Here is a 17,273-nt window from a genome sequence, read left to right as displayed (position 1 = left end):
CTCTGGCTCCTTTTCCCCTGGATGTTTCCGTGTCACTTCCCATTGCTCTTATTTTTTTCCCCTCCTTCATTCATGTAAACTCCTACATAAATTAGACACTTTATCCCCATCCCACACACATTTAACTGTTTGCAGCGTGCAGCACGTACAGTAGTAGGGGTTTGCGGTGCATAGACAGGAATGCCGGGACTGACGCTGTGTAATGTCACCGCTATACTGTTACTGGATTAGATGCAGGATGCAGTGTTACAGTGTCTTGTACATTATAGCAGCTTACACTAGGTCACGTAGCTATTACCATTATACCGATATCCTATGTATAATATTTTATTGTTTTTGTCTACAGGGAGAGCAAGGGGATGACGGCAAGAAGGAAGGTGCCCCGGGTCCGCCTGGAGACAGAGTAAGTTGTGAAATCCAGTTTGGCGTTCACGGTGTTGTCACTATAACTTGCGCTGCTTATTACGCCCCTCGTACACTTACTTACAGTCACCACCATTAAATACTTAAGCGTTCCTTCATCCATAATGTCCTTTATATTCACTGCCATTTATATTCGCTACCAGTTCTCCTCTCTCTCCGATGGACGCCAAAGCTCAGAGACGTGGCGCATTCACAGTTGCGGCCTTAGATCACGGCGTTTGATATTCCTCCCATCGGGAAAGTCCGTCCGCACTTAGTTTTGAGATTGCAGAACCGAATGTGGATGCTTATGGTTTAAAGACTGAAAGTGTTACTACGAAATCCAGTTACGACCATTTTATAATCACCCGAATCCTCTATACTACTTTTGTTTTTCTCCTTATGCACTGTGGGCCTGATTCATTCGATGTTGGCCCAGTGCGCATGCGCGAGACCCGGATAGCGACGCTGCAAGCCGTTGCTCCGGGTCTCGTACCAAAGGGGGCTTGCTGTCGATGTTGAGTGACAGCACGCCCCTTTGGTGGGCGGGCCGGGGGCGTGGCTGGCCAGACGGAGGCGTTCCCATGGGAACGCCTACCGTCTGGGGCCGGCCCCACTGACATCACAAGTGATGTCAGTGGGAGTGCTTTCGGCTCTGTTAGAGCCGAAAGCACTGTAAGGATCCTACCACGAGGGTCTCGTCGCAAGCCCGATGGTCGCGATGGTCTTGACCATCGTGACCATACTAGCTAAGTATTCACTAACCTAATTCTACCTCCTAACCCTAACCATCCGTTAGGGGTGCCTAACCCTAACCTTCCCCCCAGTGCCTAACCCTAACCGAGGATGCTGCATTTTGCACTCCCGCAGATGCCGCTTTTTGGCTGGCAAATCTTAGCGCTTCCCCCAGACAATCGGCACATGATGTCATTAAACGGCATTTGCACTCGGCTTTTGCACTATTATAAATTACCTTTAATAACCTTTACAATAACAGTCACCCAACCTAAAGCTGTGTACACACCATTATGAGGGTGCAACCCAGCGATGTGATGTAACGATACATCACGCCGCCATACACACTGTACGATCTGGCGTACGACGGCATGATGTATGGTTACATGCTGCATGTAACCACATTGCGTCATTCATTGCACCTTCCCATCTGACGTGCAGCACATCCAATGGGACGATTCAATGAACAACGTATCGGGTGTACTCACTATACGATGTGTACAATATATTATTCCAATCTGCGTCAAAACAGTGTCTCGTACAATAAGTTGTATAGTGTGTACCCAGGTAAAGCGCTTAAAACACGCTATAAGTGACCACTCTCCAGCCGTTCCCATCACTATCATTTCTAGGCCTTATCACACTCACTTTGTCCATATCATTTATACTTCCTATCCCCCACTGTGCAAGCAATATTGAAGATAGTGATGCTTTATGTAATCCCAGACAGTGTGCACAGGGGCGTATTTATAGTGGGTGCAGGGTGTGCGGTGTATACGGGCCCCTGGGTCTAGGGGAGGTGGTGGGGGGCACACTGCACCCATATTTTATAATACTCACCTTTCCGAGGTCCCATGTCTGGTGTCTCAGCCCTGCACAAAATGCTGGAAAATGGCCGCCGGAGAGAGAGAGGAGGGGGCCACGGACGGTGAATATACACGAGCTCCTCCTCTCTTTATACGCCCCTGAGAATACAGTTACCAAAACGGCACAGACATTTTCTAGTAATCCTCAAAGACATATCGAATAATTATCCAAAAATACTGAAACACAGAAACCATTTCCAGGAAATAAAATGTAAACACATTCGTTCAGTGAAATCGATTTATTCCCACATCGCGCTGCGCATTACCAATTGGACTCACAATAGTAGCACATCTTGATTTTCCATAGACCGTTCAGAATGGAGGCATTCCCCTTTAAATGCTCACGGCAGACAATTGGAGGATTGTGCACATATATAATTTATGCTCCTCATTGTCTAGGCGTTCCAGTCTATAACACTCGCCAAGGGCCTGCAGGGCAGAAGTCGCTTAGTGACGTCAGTAGCCTGTTTTAGCTGTACTGCGTCCGTTTCCATGGTAAAGGGCCCCGCTATGTTTTGTGGCCTTCTATAGGAAATAATAGAGACAGATACAAAGTGCTGAGGAAAAAGCTTCCTGGCTGTATGATAAAAAATGTCATTAATGAACAAAAGGCAGAATGCAAACATAAAATCTCCAGGTAGCGTGAGTGCGTCATCGGTGTAATGGAGGCTTTCCTTACATGTTGTTTTATGGATGAACTACAGAAAAATAGTTTTCTTTTATCTTCTCCTAGAACCCTCCTGTCAGTATAATTCCTGTAAATTTGTGTTTTCCAAATCCAGTCCTCAGGAAACTGTAATGGTGCATACACACGATCAGATTTTTCCTTCAGATATGAACGATAACGATTTAAAAATCATTCAGTCGTTCATATCTGAAGGAAAATCGTTCATATCTGACATGCCTGAACGATGGACAATCAACGATGCGCGTTCCCGTTTGTCAGATAACGATATCTGACATCTGATGGGTTTGCAGTCAGACTTGGACGATACCATTCATTTTAATGCAGTCAAAAATCGTTCAAATCGTTCAAAACTTTGGTAAAATCGTTCAAATCGTTCAAAACTTTGGTAAAATCGTTCAAATCGTTTAATCGTTCATCTGACAAATCTGACCGTGTGTACGCTCCATAACAGTCCATAACTCCTTGCTGGAGCACAGGTGTATTCATTACTGACTGACACATATCTTTCACCTGTGATTCTGTGGGGAAAGCAGGAAAACATGCACTGTTAAGCTGCATCCACACAACGATTTTGTAAATGAACGATTTTATTAAACTATTTTCGTTGATTTTTTCAAGGGAAAAATGAACAAAAATCATCTACTAAATTCGTTCATTTACTAAATGTAATGAACGATTTTTTTTTTAATGATTTTTTGCATATTCCCTTAATGAAAATCGTTGAGTTGGTCAGTCTGACTAAACTACAAACGTGAACGCGCATGAACGATAATCGTTCATTTTTTTAACGTAGAAAGTGAACATTGTGTGTGTATGCACCTTAAGGGTTCCCTGAGGCCTGGATCTGGAAAACACTGCCGTAGATAATACGCTCACCTTACAATACATCATTATGGTATATTCTCATGACCACTGTCTTGAGATCCTATTTCTATTTGTAAAAAAGAAAAAAGTACAGCGCTCAAGGCCCCTACATATTGCACGATATTGTTAACGGTTTGGCGGATTCCGACGCATTGGAACGACAAATCGTTTAAATTGTGCAGCGTGTATAATACACTACATCGCTGGGTAAACACGTCGTTCAGTGTGCACCCAGCTTTAGCCTAAATTAATTTGCTGAGTCAATTAAAACGTTTTATTTATATCATAAGCATCAGAAAGAATACAAAATTCACATCTAAATAAACCAATTGTACAGAGTCACAAATAAATATATTATATAAGTATAAATAGTGCATTAATAGGCAATAATAGTCATAGGTGCATGGAGTGGGTCTGTAAAAATATCACTGTACTGTCCAGTCTAATCATGTAAATGTTGCACCCATAGGTTTCAATCAGATTTCTCCTCCTCTGTTAAAAAACATGAGGGTTTAATACGGGGACACAGTAATAATTACTGGTTGAAACAATGTAATTATAAACAAGATGTTGTTGGTTCAACAAAAAGGCACACTTCAATGCAGATAATAAATAAGATTGTGATCCTGTGTCCTTTTAATCACTTGTTAATTCTGTTGCAATCAATGAATAGATATGACCAATCTTGTGGTCTAGTGCGGGGTATAGTGGATAATATGCTCCATAAGCAAAGAATATTTATCAATCTGATATAGTAGACTGGCGACTGAAATAGTTCAGAGCTTTTCGTGGTTCACACAAGTATTAGCGGTGTCCCATCAACAGGACTTGTATCGCCTTTAGGCACTCTTACTGTCTATGCCGGCTTTATCCCTGCAGTGATATAGGACTACAAATAAAAAATACAGTGGTCGCTCACATCAGCTTTATGATATTGCACAGGTGCTTGTAAAGGGTGGGATTTACTCTGAACCACAGAAAAAAAAGGGTATTCCCTCCAGCACACTGCAACAATATCAGCAAAAAATACTTGAACCCTACATGATAATAGAAATTCAGAGGTATTGGTTGCATACATTTGCAGATATGTTTAAGTGCCGGGCCAGCGTCAAGGCTCCTCTATACCGGTGTCCCTAACATTCAGGGATTCACGTCTGAGGCGCAGGGCACCCCAAAAGAGTCCAGCCAAGGACCATCCCCAGGGCATCACATGAAAAAGGGATAGAAGGTGATAGTGAAGTGTAAAGTCTAGATGTGTAAAGATAATCAATAAAGTGTTACTATAATAAGAAAGAATTAAAATTACATAAATAATAATTCACATAGATACTTTTTCTTCACCTTTCTATTTGTTTGTTTAAGTGGTGATGCCCTGAAAAAGGCCCAGCCAGAGTAACTCCGGGGGCCCCACGCCCAAACACTCACACCAAAATAATAAATGCTACCTAATAGTAGCACCCACTCTGGGTCATATAATTACATATTAATGTACTGCAAAATAACAGAACATATATAAATGTATAAGCCGAGAGCTGCCTCACCTAGGAGGTACCCCAGAAACCTCCAAATGGCACTATACGGACCAGCACATCCTCCCAATGCTGGCTCCCTTCATGCCTCTCAGCACTGCAAATAAAAAATATAGTGGTCGCTCACATCAGCTTAATGATATTGCACAGGTGCTTGTAAAGGGCGGGGTTTACTCTGAACCACAGAAAAAAAGGGTATTCCCTCCAGCACACTGCAATAATATCAGCAAAAAATACTTCAACCCTACATGATAATAGAAATTCAGAGGTATTGGTTGCATACATTTGCAAATATATGATTAAGCGCCGGGCCAGCGTCAAGGCTCCTCTATACCGGTGTTCCTAACATTCAGGGGTTCACGTCTGAGGTGCAGGGCACCCCAAAAGAGTCCAGCCAAGGACCATCCCCAGGATATGGGACTAGTGATCAGTCATTGTAATGGAGAGCCGTTCAGTACGCTTCATAACGCAATATCCTTTTTTTTTTTCTCAAGGGCCCTGTAGGTGACCGCGGAGACCGAGGCGAACCAGGGGATCCCGGATATGCTGTGAGTAATGCCTGGGCACAGTGTCAAAGATCTGATTTGACTATGTGTTTCTGTATTTACTACTCTATATATTTATAACAAACACCAAAGTCTTAATATATTAAAAATCACATGGACAGTTTTTCTATACTTCCACCTATGAACCACTTAAATTCCTAGTAGGTAGTCTAAAGCTTGGTACGCACCAGAACGACATTGTGACCCAGCGATGCACGAGCGATGTAATCATATATTACGCCACCAGGCACACTCAACAAGTTACCGTACGACGGTGCAATGTATTGTTACGCGCTGCAGTGTAAGTGCATCATTGAATCGTCCCATCGGACTTGCAGCACATTCAAGGAAGGATGGATCGGGAGTATAAAATATATCATTACGATCCACGTCCGGGCCGATATATCGTATGGTGTGTACCCAGCTTAATAGATGGGAGAATTAATCCCATTAACAGAGTTCTACTTTGTCAGTGTACAGTAAATGTGCCTGGTTATGAAGTAAGCGGGTATAGAACAACTTGTAACCAATCAGATTATGGGAACAGTCGCATGTCACAAGTGCGCCGATCTTGGATGAGGAAAAGACCTGGCCACGCATTTCTATTAGTTAGGTCACGGCTGCTTGTAATAGGAGCGGCATCATGATGTATGGAGGGAAAATGAGTCTTATCACTGGCTTTGAGGCTCCTCTATAAACCGGTGTAGGAATCACTGCTTTCAAGCACACCTCTAAATAAAACAAAGGGGTCGATTCAGACCCGGACGCTAAGCTGCGCTCTCTCGCAGCCAAAGGCGGCTGGGTATGCAAATTCCGCAATCGCACTGTCTGGTGTAAGGACGCCCTCTGTGTCTTAGAAAGCGACGGCAGAGCGAACGCACGCCGGTCTAAAGACGCCCACTTTTCTCTCTTAACACACGTCATCGCCAGGAAGGGTATGAATAATCGGAACCATCGAGAGCCATCGGAGCTGCACACAGAGGTAGACCCTACCCTGCTGCAAGCACTGCGATCACTGCAGGCTGAAATACAACCAAGTGACGAGTACAATGACGCATCCATGCTCATTATGTACACCCATAAAACTCCGGTTTGACGCCCAGACACCCCAGCGTTCGCAGCACCACTCCCCCGTTCACAAGCACCTTCCCCTGTTACCACCTACAAACGGCGCTGTAACTCAAAGTAGCGTCCACTGTGTACTACGTACGATTCCCGGACGCAGTGACCGGTTCGCGCATGCGTATTTTGCCGCATGCGCAGACGTGCGATAATCACCCATAGCGTGCGTCCGCGGCTTAGTCACCGGGTCGGAATCGAGCCCAAAATTCCCATCCAGCTTATAGTAATAGGTGGACTTACAATAAGCCTCATTATTATATCATGTTTCCTCTGTTATCCAAACCCCTGAGGGAGGAATGTAGACCAGACCTTGATGCAAAGAGTTTGTCCTCACACTCTGAAGTTCCTGTCCTGGGCACAGCATCATTAGGCAGCTATTCCTAATGTAGTCCACACCGGTATACCTTCAATGTACATGTGTGTATCAATGAGCTTCAACAACTGATGTCTCTCCTTACTGACCTGATGACCGTGCGTCTCTTCCCCGCGGTGACAGCAGCAGGCGTTTATGCTGTGTTCATTTTCCCTTCACCTTTCATGATTGAAATGAGCAGAAAGCGGTCTAGAGGTTTAATTGGTTTGTGGCCTCCTAGGTAACAGCAGTGCTCCATGCAGAATGTCACATTCATACACCAGAGAACACAGCAAGCAGAACAGACAACGCCTTCATTTATCATTTCATCTTTTTAATCTGTATTAGGTTTATTTTGACAGTATAAAAGGGTTGTGGGGTCTTTATTTTGTGTTACGTGACACAGGACTGTTAATCCATTATTCTGTTTAATGAATATCATGCTTAGACCGAATAGTGCACTTTATCCTTTTCTTATGAAATTTACAATGTCAATATGTCCTTTAATGAGCAACTGCCGGAGTTGTTTGTATTGTGATCAATGAAACGCTGATCCTATTAGTAACATTTCTGACACAATTCATTAACTTACATTGTATACATACAAATATATATACACACACAGTAACATATGAGACCAGGATTCTAATAAAATAAAACTGTAAATCTGAGAGTTCACTATAAAGGGCCTATAACAAGGCATAACGGGAAATACAGTAATTACCTGCGGATGATAGTTTAATTCTAGGGAATGTTTCAAATCCACAATGTACTCAGAGCATTCAGTGAATATTGTTTGTGTCCCTGATGCGATTTTAATACAAGAGGCCATCTATATATCTACTAACCAGTATTATAAGTATATAGTGTTACGGGAGGCAGTTGATGTCCCAGCTGTTGGGATGCCGGCGACGGAATCCCGACACCGGTCAAAATCCCAGTGCCGGGCGGCATCGCAACGGTAAGTTGTGTGGTTAGGGAGAGGGTTAGGGTTAGGCACTGGGGGGGAGTTAGGGTCAGGCACTAGGGGGAGAGGGTTGGTTAGGCACTGGGGGGCAGTTAGGATCAGGCACTAGGGGGAGTTAGGGTCAGGTACTAGCGGGAGATGGTTAGATACTAGTGGGAGAGGGTTTGGTACTTGCGGGAGAGGTTTAGGGTTATGTACTAGTGGGAGAGGGTTAGGCACTGGGGGGGAGTTAGGGTCAAGCACAAGGGGGGAGAGGGTTAGGGTTAGGTACTAGCGGGAGAGGGTTTGGGTTAGGTACTAGCGGGAGAGGGTTAGGTACTAGCGGGAGAGGGTTAGGTACTAGCGGGAGAGGGTTAGGTACTAGCGGGAGAGGGTTAGGTACTAGCGGGAGAGGGTTAGGTACTAGCGGGAGAGGTTTAGGGTTAGGTACTAGCGGGAGAGGGTTTGGGTTAGGTACTAGTGGGAGAGGGTTAGGTACTAGTGGGAGAGGGTTAGGTACTAGTGGGAGAGGGTTAGGTACTAGCGGGAGAGCGTTAGGCACTGGGGGGGAGTTATGGTCAGGCACTAGGGGGAGAGGGTTAGGTTCTAGTGGGAGAGGGTTAGGTACTAGCGGGAGAGAGGGTTAGGTACTAGTGGAAGAGGGTTAGGTACTAGCGGGAGAGGGTTAGGCACTGGGGGGGAGTTATGGTCAGGCACTAGGGGGAGAGGGTTAGGTACTAGTGGGAGAGGGTTAGGTACTAGCGGGAGAGAGGGTTAGGTACTAGTGGAAGAGGGTTAGGGTTAGGTACTAGCGGGAGAGGGTTAGGCACTGGGGGGGAGTTAGGGTCAGGCACTGGGGGGAGAGGGTTAGGGTTAGGTACTAGCGGGAGAGGGTTAGATACTAGCAAGAGAGGGTCAGGCACTAGGGGGGGAGAGTTATGGTTAGGCACTGGGAGGTTAGGTTTAGGGTGCGGGGACGGAGGGTTAGGGGCAGGGTTTGGATACCTATCAACAGGTATCGGTATCATAACCCTGTCGGGATGCCGGTGTAGGCATTCTGACCGCCGGCATCCCATACCCAACCCAGTGATTGTACCCTGTTAGGCTTTCATCCATACAATCATAGCACATATCACTTTTCAGGAACTCTGGGCCTGATTCAGAGCCGCTCGTAAGCGGCCGCTCGTTCGCTCCGAGCGATGTTCGCACAACTGCGCATGCGTATGGGTTGTAATACGCATGCGTGAATCAGTCAGTGCAGTCAGAAATCGTGTGCTCGCAAAATAGCGAATGCCTGCTAATTTGAGTGACAGGATGAGGCGTTTGTGGGTGGTAACAGGGGAAGGTGCTTGAAAACGGGGAGTGGAGATCCGAACGCAGGCGTGCTTAAAGGTCAAAACGGGCGTTTTAATGGTGTGCATAATTAACAAACCAGTGTCATCGACCACGTCACTTGGTTGTCTTTTAGCCTGAACTGCTCCCATGATTGCGGTAGGAAAATCCAACCACAAGCAATGCGAGCAGTTCATACGCCTTTCGATGTACTCGATTAATCTAATAAATAGCGGAGATGACGTAGGATGCGAGCGGCCAGGGGGCGTTTTTTAAAAATAGCGAGCGCATGTTTCGTTCGCTCGTTCAGACATAGAGGCGTCAACAGACCGCAAAGAGCGAGCGCTCTATTTAAATATCCGGCCCCTTTCTCTGAACGAGCGAGCGCAAATAGCGTCCGGCTCTGAATCAGGCCCTCTGTGCATCCTACACACAGTAGGTAATGCAGAGTCACACAGAGCGTCAGGCTTATTTACCAGTCACCTGTGGATTAAAAGAAGATATTTGCTTTTACAGTAGGGTATTACTCCTTGGGTAGACGTCATACATAATAGGTAACCCAGGTCTCAGGAACTGCACAGTCGCCATAGTTACCAACTGTCCTTCTTTTCCACACCGGGGATGTCCCTGTTTTTAATTATTGACCAATTGCACAATAATCATTCCCATTTTCTGCATGTCACACACTGCTCTCTCCATCTATTTTTATTCCTTTTTTTTTTTTTAAGCTACTCATTAATAAAGGAGCGTTTCACATGCCAACAAGTAGGTTCTACTTAAATTCATAAACAATGCTGAGAGCTGTAGTGACTCTAGGTCTCCCGAAATACTATCGCACATAACATGCCTGTATGCATGGGCTCCTGCAGCAAAACTGTCCCTGGAAACAATTTTTAAAATGTTGGCTGCTATGTACATCCGGCAATATAATTCCAGCTGTTGTCCAAACCTGTCATCGTTCCATCAGCTAAATCCTTAAATTATCATGAATTATGAGCTCAGAATTTTTGGGGCTTTTGTTAGAACCAGGGTTCTGCAAAGAGGAAAATAATATGAGGCCCCAAACATTCAGCTTCAGTAAAAAATAAAACCTTTTGGCAGATAAACAGCGTAGAATAGGATGTGTGTATATGAGCTGGAGAGGGGCGGGATCTCGTCAGCAAGTCGCTATTCCTCGCATGACTCAATAAGTACAATAATGGTTATTTAGGATTATATAATAGCATGATAGAAATATCAATGATATTGATTTTTTTAGCAGTCAAGTACAGGCTGGCAAATTATAACTTATTTGTGACTGTTTGTTATAGGTAGCAACACAGAATTGCTCTTTGCTCCATGTAAATGTATAATCCACAAAGTGTTCTAAAGCAGCAATCCCTTGAAAAATGTATTAGATAAATCACTGCGATAGGCTCGAACAAGCAGCTTGGTAATTCATTTTTTTCCTATGTTTTATTTTCCTGACAACTAGTAATGATCCATTCTTCAGACTCCGCACCATGTCATGTGACTAACCGGGAAACACAGTCACATGGTACATGATCTAGTGAGCAGAGAGGCTTTGGAATGCCCTTTTGAGCTCATTCATCCCCATTTGTCTTCACATGTCATGCTGAGAGTATGAGAGGCTCTTTTTAGCTGACAGTGTTGTCTGTCAGCAAGAAAATGGGGCGGGTTCAAGTACGCGCAGAAACTACCGTAAAAGGTCCCGGCGACTTCTGCGTTTTAACTCTAGAAGGCAGATTCTGCTCGTAGCCTATGGAGTTGCAAGTGGAATCTGCCTGCCGTTGGCAGCTCGTGCACAATTGAATTTGTTTTGTGTTTGTCTGTGAACTGTGACATCTTCCCCCTCTTTCTCTCCCTGTTATCAAATGACCTATGGAGAAATGTGACCTTTTGGTAGCCATTATTGTTTGCCCTCCAGAGAAGCATTGAAAAGGAGATGGTTACATAAACCTCATATATATTCTGATGATAGAACATATATTGATCATGATTCAGGTCCACCCCTGTCATAAAACCACATGCTAATTTGCTTACAGGGCCAAGAAGGACCAGAAGGACCCAGAGGAAAAGCAGGACAACAGGGTCTACCGGTAAGAACCTGTCCACCACTATCTATTCTCAGAGACTGGTGAATCTCTTGGGAGCGGTTACTTTACAGGCCTGGTACAGGGGACTTTCTATTGCAGGACTTAACATGGTGTGTACATTACATTTACAATATTTTCTTGCAGGGGCATCCTGGACCAGCAGGTTTTCAGGGCTTACCAGGTTCCAAAGGCGCTGTGGTAAGTTTCTGCCAATTTAATTTACCCAGGGCAATAGCAGCCTTTAAGGGACCACGTCTGAGTAATACATGCTGCTTTCTCCTCTAAGTGTCAGCAAGGAGAGACTGGAGCCATATGGAAGGACTAACACCTTCCTTGTGTCTGTCGTGTCTGCTTGTGGTGGGCATGTGATGACGGATTTCATCCGTGTGCCATGTTTACATGTATTCTGGGTTGTATGCAACACATATTGACGGGAGTAAATGGCTGTGAGTGGCAGTGTAATATTCTTGCTCTCAGCAGAAGGAATACATCCACGTTGACGAGCATCACGTTTATGGAACAGGAAGTGACATCTGTCTGTTACTAGTAATTTAGTGTATAGCCACATTACGGTCCCTTTCAATGGGTGTGGTTCATTAGATCGACAATAAAAAGGTTGACAGATCGACATGGGTATGGTCGACACAAAAAAAAAATGTTCATTAGGTTTTATTTTATAACTATAATCTTCACCCTTGGTGCCTAACCCTAACCGTCCCTCTTAGTGCCTAACTCTAACCATCAGGATAAGCGCATAACCCTAACCGTCCCTTCTAGTGCCTAACCCTAACCGTCCCTCTTAGTGCCTAACCGTAACCATCAGGGTAAGTGCATAACCCTCACCGTCCCTCCTAGTGCCTAACCCTAACCGTCCCTCTTAGTGCCTAACCGTAACCATCAGGGTAAGTGCATAACCCTCACCGTCCCTCCTAGTGCCTAACCCTAACCGTCCCTCTTAGTGCCTAACCGTAACCATCAGGGTAAGTGCATAACCCTAACCGTCCCTCTTAGTGCCTAACCCTAAATTTCTGGTAAGTACCTAACCATTCCTCCTAGTGCCTAATGCTAACCCTCCGGTAAGTGCCTAACCCTTTTAAAAAAAAAAGTGTTGACCACTTCCATGTCAGCATTTTTACCTCTCTACCTGTCAACCTATTGTCCCTGTCGACCTATTGACTGTATAGTGTCGACCTATTGACTATGTGCATACTCTTCAATATCCACCGCTGTGCTTTGTCCTTAGTTGTCAGCATTCATGATCCGTCAGCCTGTTGTTAAAGCTGCTTGGATTATAGAAAAATAATCGGTTGATCGATATGTCGGCTTGCAATTAGGCTGTGTCCAATGGACGGATGTTGCACAAAGCAGCATTTCCCTCTTGGCTAGAGGCAATAGATTGGACAACACTGAGATTCAGCATTAAGTATTTGTGCAGGGCGCACCGAGAATCCATATTAGTGTATGTGAATAAAACCCTTGTACTGATTAGCTTGCTGCTTTGGTATTTCAGAAAATTGCTGTGATTTACATATGTAAGGATTTGCATTATTGGCTGGAGGTTGAGAGAGCATAAAAGAGATATTAAAGTAGCAGCATAAAGAATGTACTTTAACATTTGCCAGCTGTGTAATTATTCCACATTACAGCTAATTCCTTCTTTTTGTAGGGCTTAAAGGGCAAGCCAGGAAAACCAGGAGAGCCCGGGGCCCGTGGGCAGCCTGTAAGTGCAAAACTAGTTTCTTTAAAGTGTAAATTTAGACAGACAAATGTAGCTTTCATATTGACTCGCAAGATAACTATAGTAGATATAGAAGTAGTACTATCCTTATTTCTATGGCGCCACAAGGGTTCTGCAGCACCTAACAAAGTACATAAACAATTGAGCAAAACGAGAACAGTGACTAAAGGTGCCCATCCACTAGACGATTAAGCTGAGCGATTGAACGATAACGATCGTTCAATCGTTTGCAAAAATGTCTAAAACGACCAGCGATGCGCGTGCCGGCTGGTCGTTTAGACATCTATCATCGTGCAGACATGCTGGTCAACCTGACGATAACATCAGGTTGAGCATGTTTGCAGATGTTTGATGAGCCTGCACTGAACGACTGCTCGTTCGGTGCAGGCTCATCACAGACTGACAAACGACTGCACGATTACAATGTCGTAATCACGCAGTCGTTTTCATGTCTGCTAGTGGATGGGCACCTTTATTTACATGGTATATAAACATTGCTTCAACAGTGGTCATAACCTTCACGTAAGTAGTACGGTGCCAGACATAGAGGGTTAAGTGCCGAAAGTAATAGTAAGGGAAGGAAAAGCCCATGGGAGAAGAGGGCTCTGATCGTGAGAGCTTACATTCTAGTATAATGTTATACATGAGATGATTCACCTCCTGGTGTATATTACTGTCATTTATAAGGATATCAGAAGTCGGCACAGAGTTTGGCGACCATATAAAACCACAAGTAAGATGACCGCTTTCCTGCAGGGCAACGAAATGATCTATTACCAGTCACTTATATGGTGCCAGCATGTTCTGTTGCACTTTACTACTGGGAACACAAAAGTAATAAAACAAGACACGGTAATGACAGAAAAAGAACATTAAAGTGATGAGATCAGGACTCACTCAATGTACAGATATAATTGACAGCAGATGACACAGGGGGATAATGCATCTCCTACTGTATACACCCATCAGCCATAACATTAAAGCCACTGACAGGTTAAGATAATAACATTGATTATCTCGTTACATTGGAACCGGTCAATGGGGTGGGATATATTGGGCACCAAGTGTACAGTCAGTTCTCGAAGTTGATGTGTTGGAAGAAGGAAACATGGGCAAGTGGAAGGATCTGAGTGACCTTGACAAGGGCAAAGTTGTGATGGGTCAGAGCATCTCCGAAACGGCAGATCTTGTGGGGTGTTCCCGGTATGCAGTGGTTAGTGCCTACCAAAAGTGCTCCAATGAAGGACAACCTCTCATTGATAGGCGTGGGTTGTGAAGGCTAGTCTGTTTGGTCCAAGCCCACAGAGGTACTGTAGCACAAATTGCTGGCTATGATAGGAAGGTGTACGAACTACACAGTGTATCGCAGCTTGTTGCGTATGGGGCTGCGTAGTGGCAGACAGGTCAGAGTGCCCATGCTGACCCCTGATCATCGCCAAAAGTGCCGACAGTGGGCACGTGAGCATCAGAACTGGATCATGGAGCAATGGAAGAAGAGTGGCATACGTAGTTTACCCGGGGAAGAGATGGCACGAGGTTGCACTCTGGGAAGAAGGCAAGCCAGCGGAGGCAACATGATGCTCCGGGCAATATTCTGCTGGGAGACCTTGGTTCCTGGCATTCATGTGGATGTTACTTTGACATGTGCCACCTACCTAAACATTGCAGATCAAGTTACACCCCTTCACCCCTCTTTCAGCAAGATATTGCGCCCTGTCACACTGCAAAACTTGTTCAGGAATGGTTTTGAGGAACATGAAAAAGAGCTGAAGATGTTGCCTTCAAATTCCCCAGATGTCAATCCGATTGAGCACCTGTGGGATGTGCTGGAAAAACAAGTCCAAGCCATAGAGGCCCCACCTCGCTACTTACAGGAGATAAAGGATCTGGCGCTAACGTTTCGGTGCCAGATACCACAGGACACCTTCAAGGTCTTGTGGAGTCCATGCCTTCATAGGTCAGAGCTGCTTTGGCGTCACGAGGAAGGATCTACACAATATTAGGCAGGCAATTTTAATGATATGGCTGATCGGTGTATTATAAGGATGTTTGAAATGACCAAGGCACTCTGTGACCATAATAAAGCATAGGTAGGGTGTAGGTATAGTGCTTTTGTATATAAATCCAAGGTGCACTCTAATATACCTTAAGAGTGCACAAGATTGAATGAACACCGAAGTGTTGAAGTCTACGGATTTTAAGCAATAACATAAGAACTTACTATATGTATGTACTCCTGTAAATAATATCTGTATAAATAGTAACAGCCCTTGGGTATTATACATTAGTAATGTTTGTGTATTAAATTGGGAATAGGAGATTATGGCATGAAGTCTGCAATCAGTGGAACAGAAGCCAAACTTTGGAGAGGGGCAAAGGTTATGGAACATTTTGCAGGTTGATTATATCATTTTAATGTCTTGATTTCTAGGGGACAGTAGGGATGGTTGGTCCCCGAGGGGTGGTAGGAAGACAAGGCCACGAGGGACCCCCAGGACCTGATGGAATACCAGGGAGAGATGGCAGTACTGGTCTGCAGGTGAGTTACAATTTGTTTTTGAAATATACATTGAAGTATTAATTCCACAAATTAATACTGTCTGTTTTCTAATCTGGATTATGTAACGTGTTCCTAGGGAGAGCAAGGAGATGACGGGGAAATCGGCCCTGCTGGCATGTCTGGAAAGCGAGGAAACACGGGTGTGCCAGGCTTACCTGGGGCTCAGGGACCAACAGGACTCAGGGTAATTGCTGCATACACAGATCAGTAACTTAATCGACTTGGTTATACACCAAAATTGCTGTACGATAAACTCCGAAATGCCATGTCCTGCTTGGTTCCGTGTCTGGTATACCATGCGATCTTCAATATTTATTATCTCTCCTTATATCTGTAGAACAGTGTATGGGCAAGAGCTCTGATGGCCACCTTCAGATAGAGATATGGTTGTTTTTATAGACACCAATGATTTGCAGCTCGTCCCTGATCTCTTACAACTGAAGCTGGCCTAGGTATAGTGGATTCGTATATGTGTCGTAGGTTTCTGATGTAGAAGGAGTTTGGGCAATGGTGGTGGATGGAGAAGAAGTAATGAAGGAATTTGAGGTTGATGGATGGGGGAGATTGGAGTAGCATTTTGTGTGTGAGGAAGGTTGGATAGAGACCATGGAGATGGTGGATAGGGTCCTAGTGGTGATGGAAACAGATCTGTTTTGGCTGGAGCAGCTTTGATGGTTACAGGTCTGATGTTAATGGAACAAAGGAAGAGAAGATTACTGATGTGAATGGAGTAGCGGTAGTGGAGGTGCCTGGTGCTTTAGGAGTACAGTTTGTGGAGAGGTCTGCTGGTGATAAACTAAAGGTTGGTGAAGTATGAAATGGATATGGAGTAGATATGGTACAGCTGCTTAATGTGGATGGTGTATAGGCAGCAGATGGTTCTGGTATTGGACAAGGAGGTACAACTAATGGAGTATGGGTATTGGAGGTGTTAGATTTGTATGAAATAGAGGTAGTGGGGGTATCTAATGTGGATGGGGGGGTAGTGGAGAGGCCTAGTTATGATTAAGAAGAGCTGTCAGATGGGCATAGAAGTAGCGGAGGTGCCTGATGTGGATGGAGTACAGATAGTGGAGGGTCCTGGTTAGTAATGACGTAGCGGAGATGACTGATGTGGATGGAGTACAGATAGTGGAGGGTCCTGGTTAGTAATGACGTAGCAGAGATGACTGATGTGGATGGAGTACAGATAGTGGAAGGTCCTGGTTGGTAATGAAGTAGCGGAGATGCCTGATGTGGATGGAGTACAGATAGAGGGGGTCCTGGTTTGTAATGAAGTAGCAGAGGTGCCTGATGTGGATGGAGTACAGATAGTGGAGGGTCCTGGTTGGCAATGAAGTAGTGGAGGTGCCTGAAGTGGATGGAGTACAGATAGTGGAAGGTCCTGGTTGAGGTGACTGATGTGGATGGAGTACAGATAGTGGAAGGTCCTGGTTGGTAATGAAGTAGCGGAGGTGTCTTATGTGGATGGAGTACAGATAGTGGAAGGTCCTGGTTG

General features: G+C 44.8%; 1 protein-coding gene across 1 annotated transcript in view; it reads left to right on the top strand.

Annotated features, from left to right (window-relative positions):
* COL27A1 (collagen type XXVII alpha 1 chain) overlaps positions 1-17,273 on the top strand; it is a 291,443-nt gene that overhangs the window by 242,672 nt on the left and 31,498 nt on the right. The window contains exons 42-48 of the mRNA XM_088465795.1: positions 347-403; positions 5,579-5,632; positions 11,427-11,480; positions 11,622-11,675; positions 13,144-13,197; positions 15,647-15,754; positions 15,852-15,959. Coding sequence (XP_088321921.1) covers positions 347-403; positions 5,579-5,632; positions 11,427-11,480; positions 11,622-11,675; positions 13,144-13,197; positions 15,647-15,754; positions 15,852-15,959 — 489 coding nt within the window. The remainder of the gene's footprint in view (positions 1-346; positions 404-5,578; positions 5,633-11,426; positions 11,481-11,621; positions 11,676-13,143; positions 13,198-15,646; positions 15,755-15,851; positions 15,960-17,273) is intronic.

This window comes from Taudactylus pleione, unplaced genomic scaffold (assembly GCF_031769625.1).
Source record: "Taudactylus pleione unplaced genomic scaffold, aTauple2 ptg000003l, whole genome shotgun sequence".
NCBI lineage: Eukaryota > Metazoa > Chordata > Amphibia > Anura > Myobatrachidae > Taudactylus > Taudactylus pleione.
Note: the sequence above shows the minus strand (reverse complement) of the source record. Positions and strands in the feature narration are given on the sequence as shown.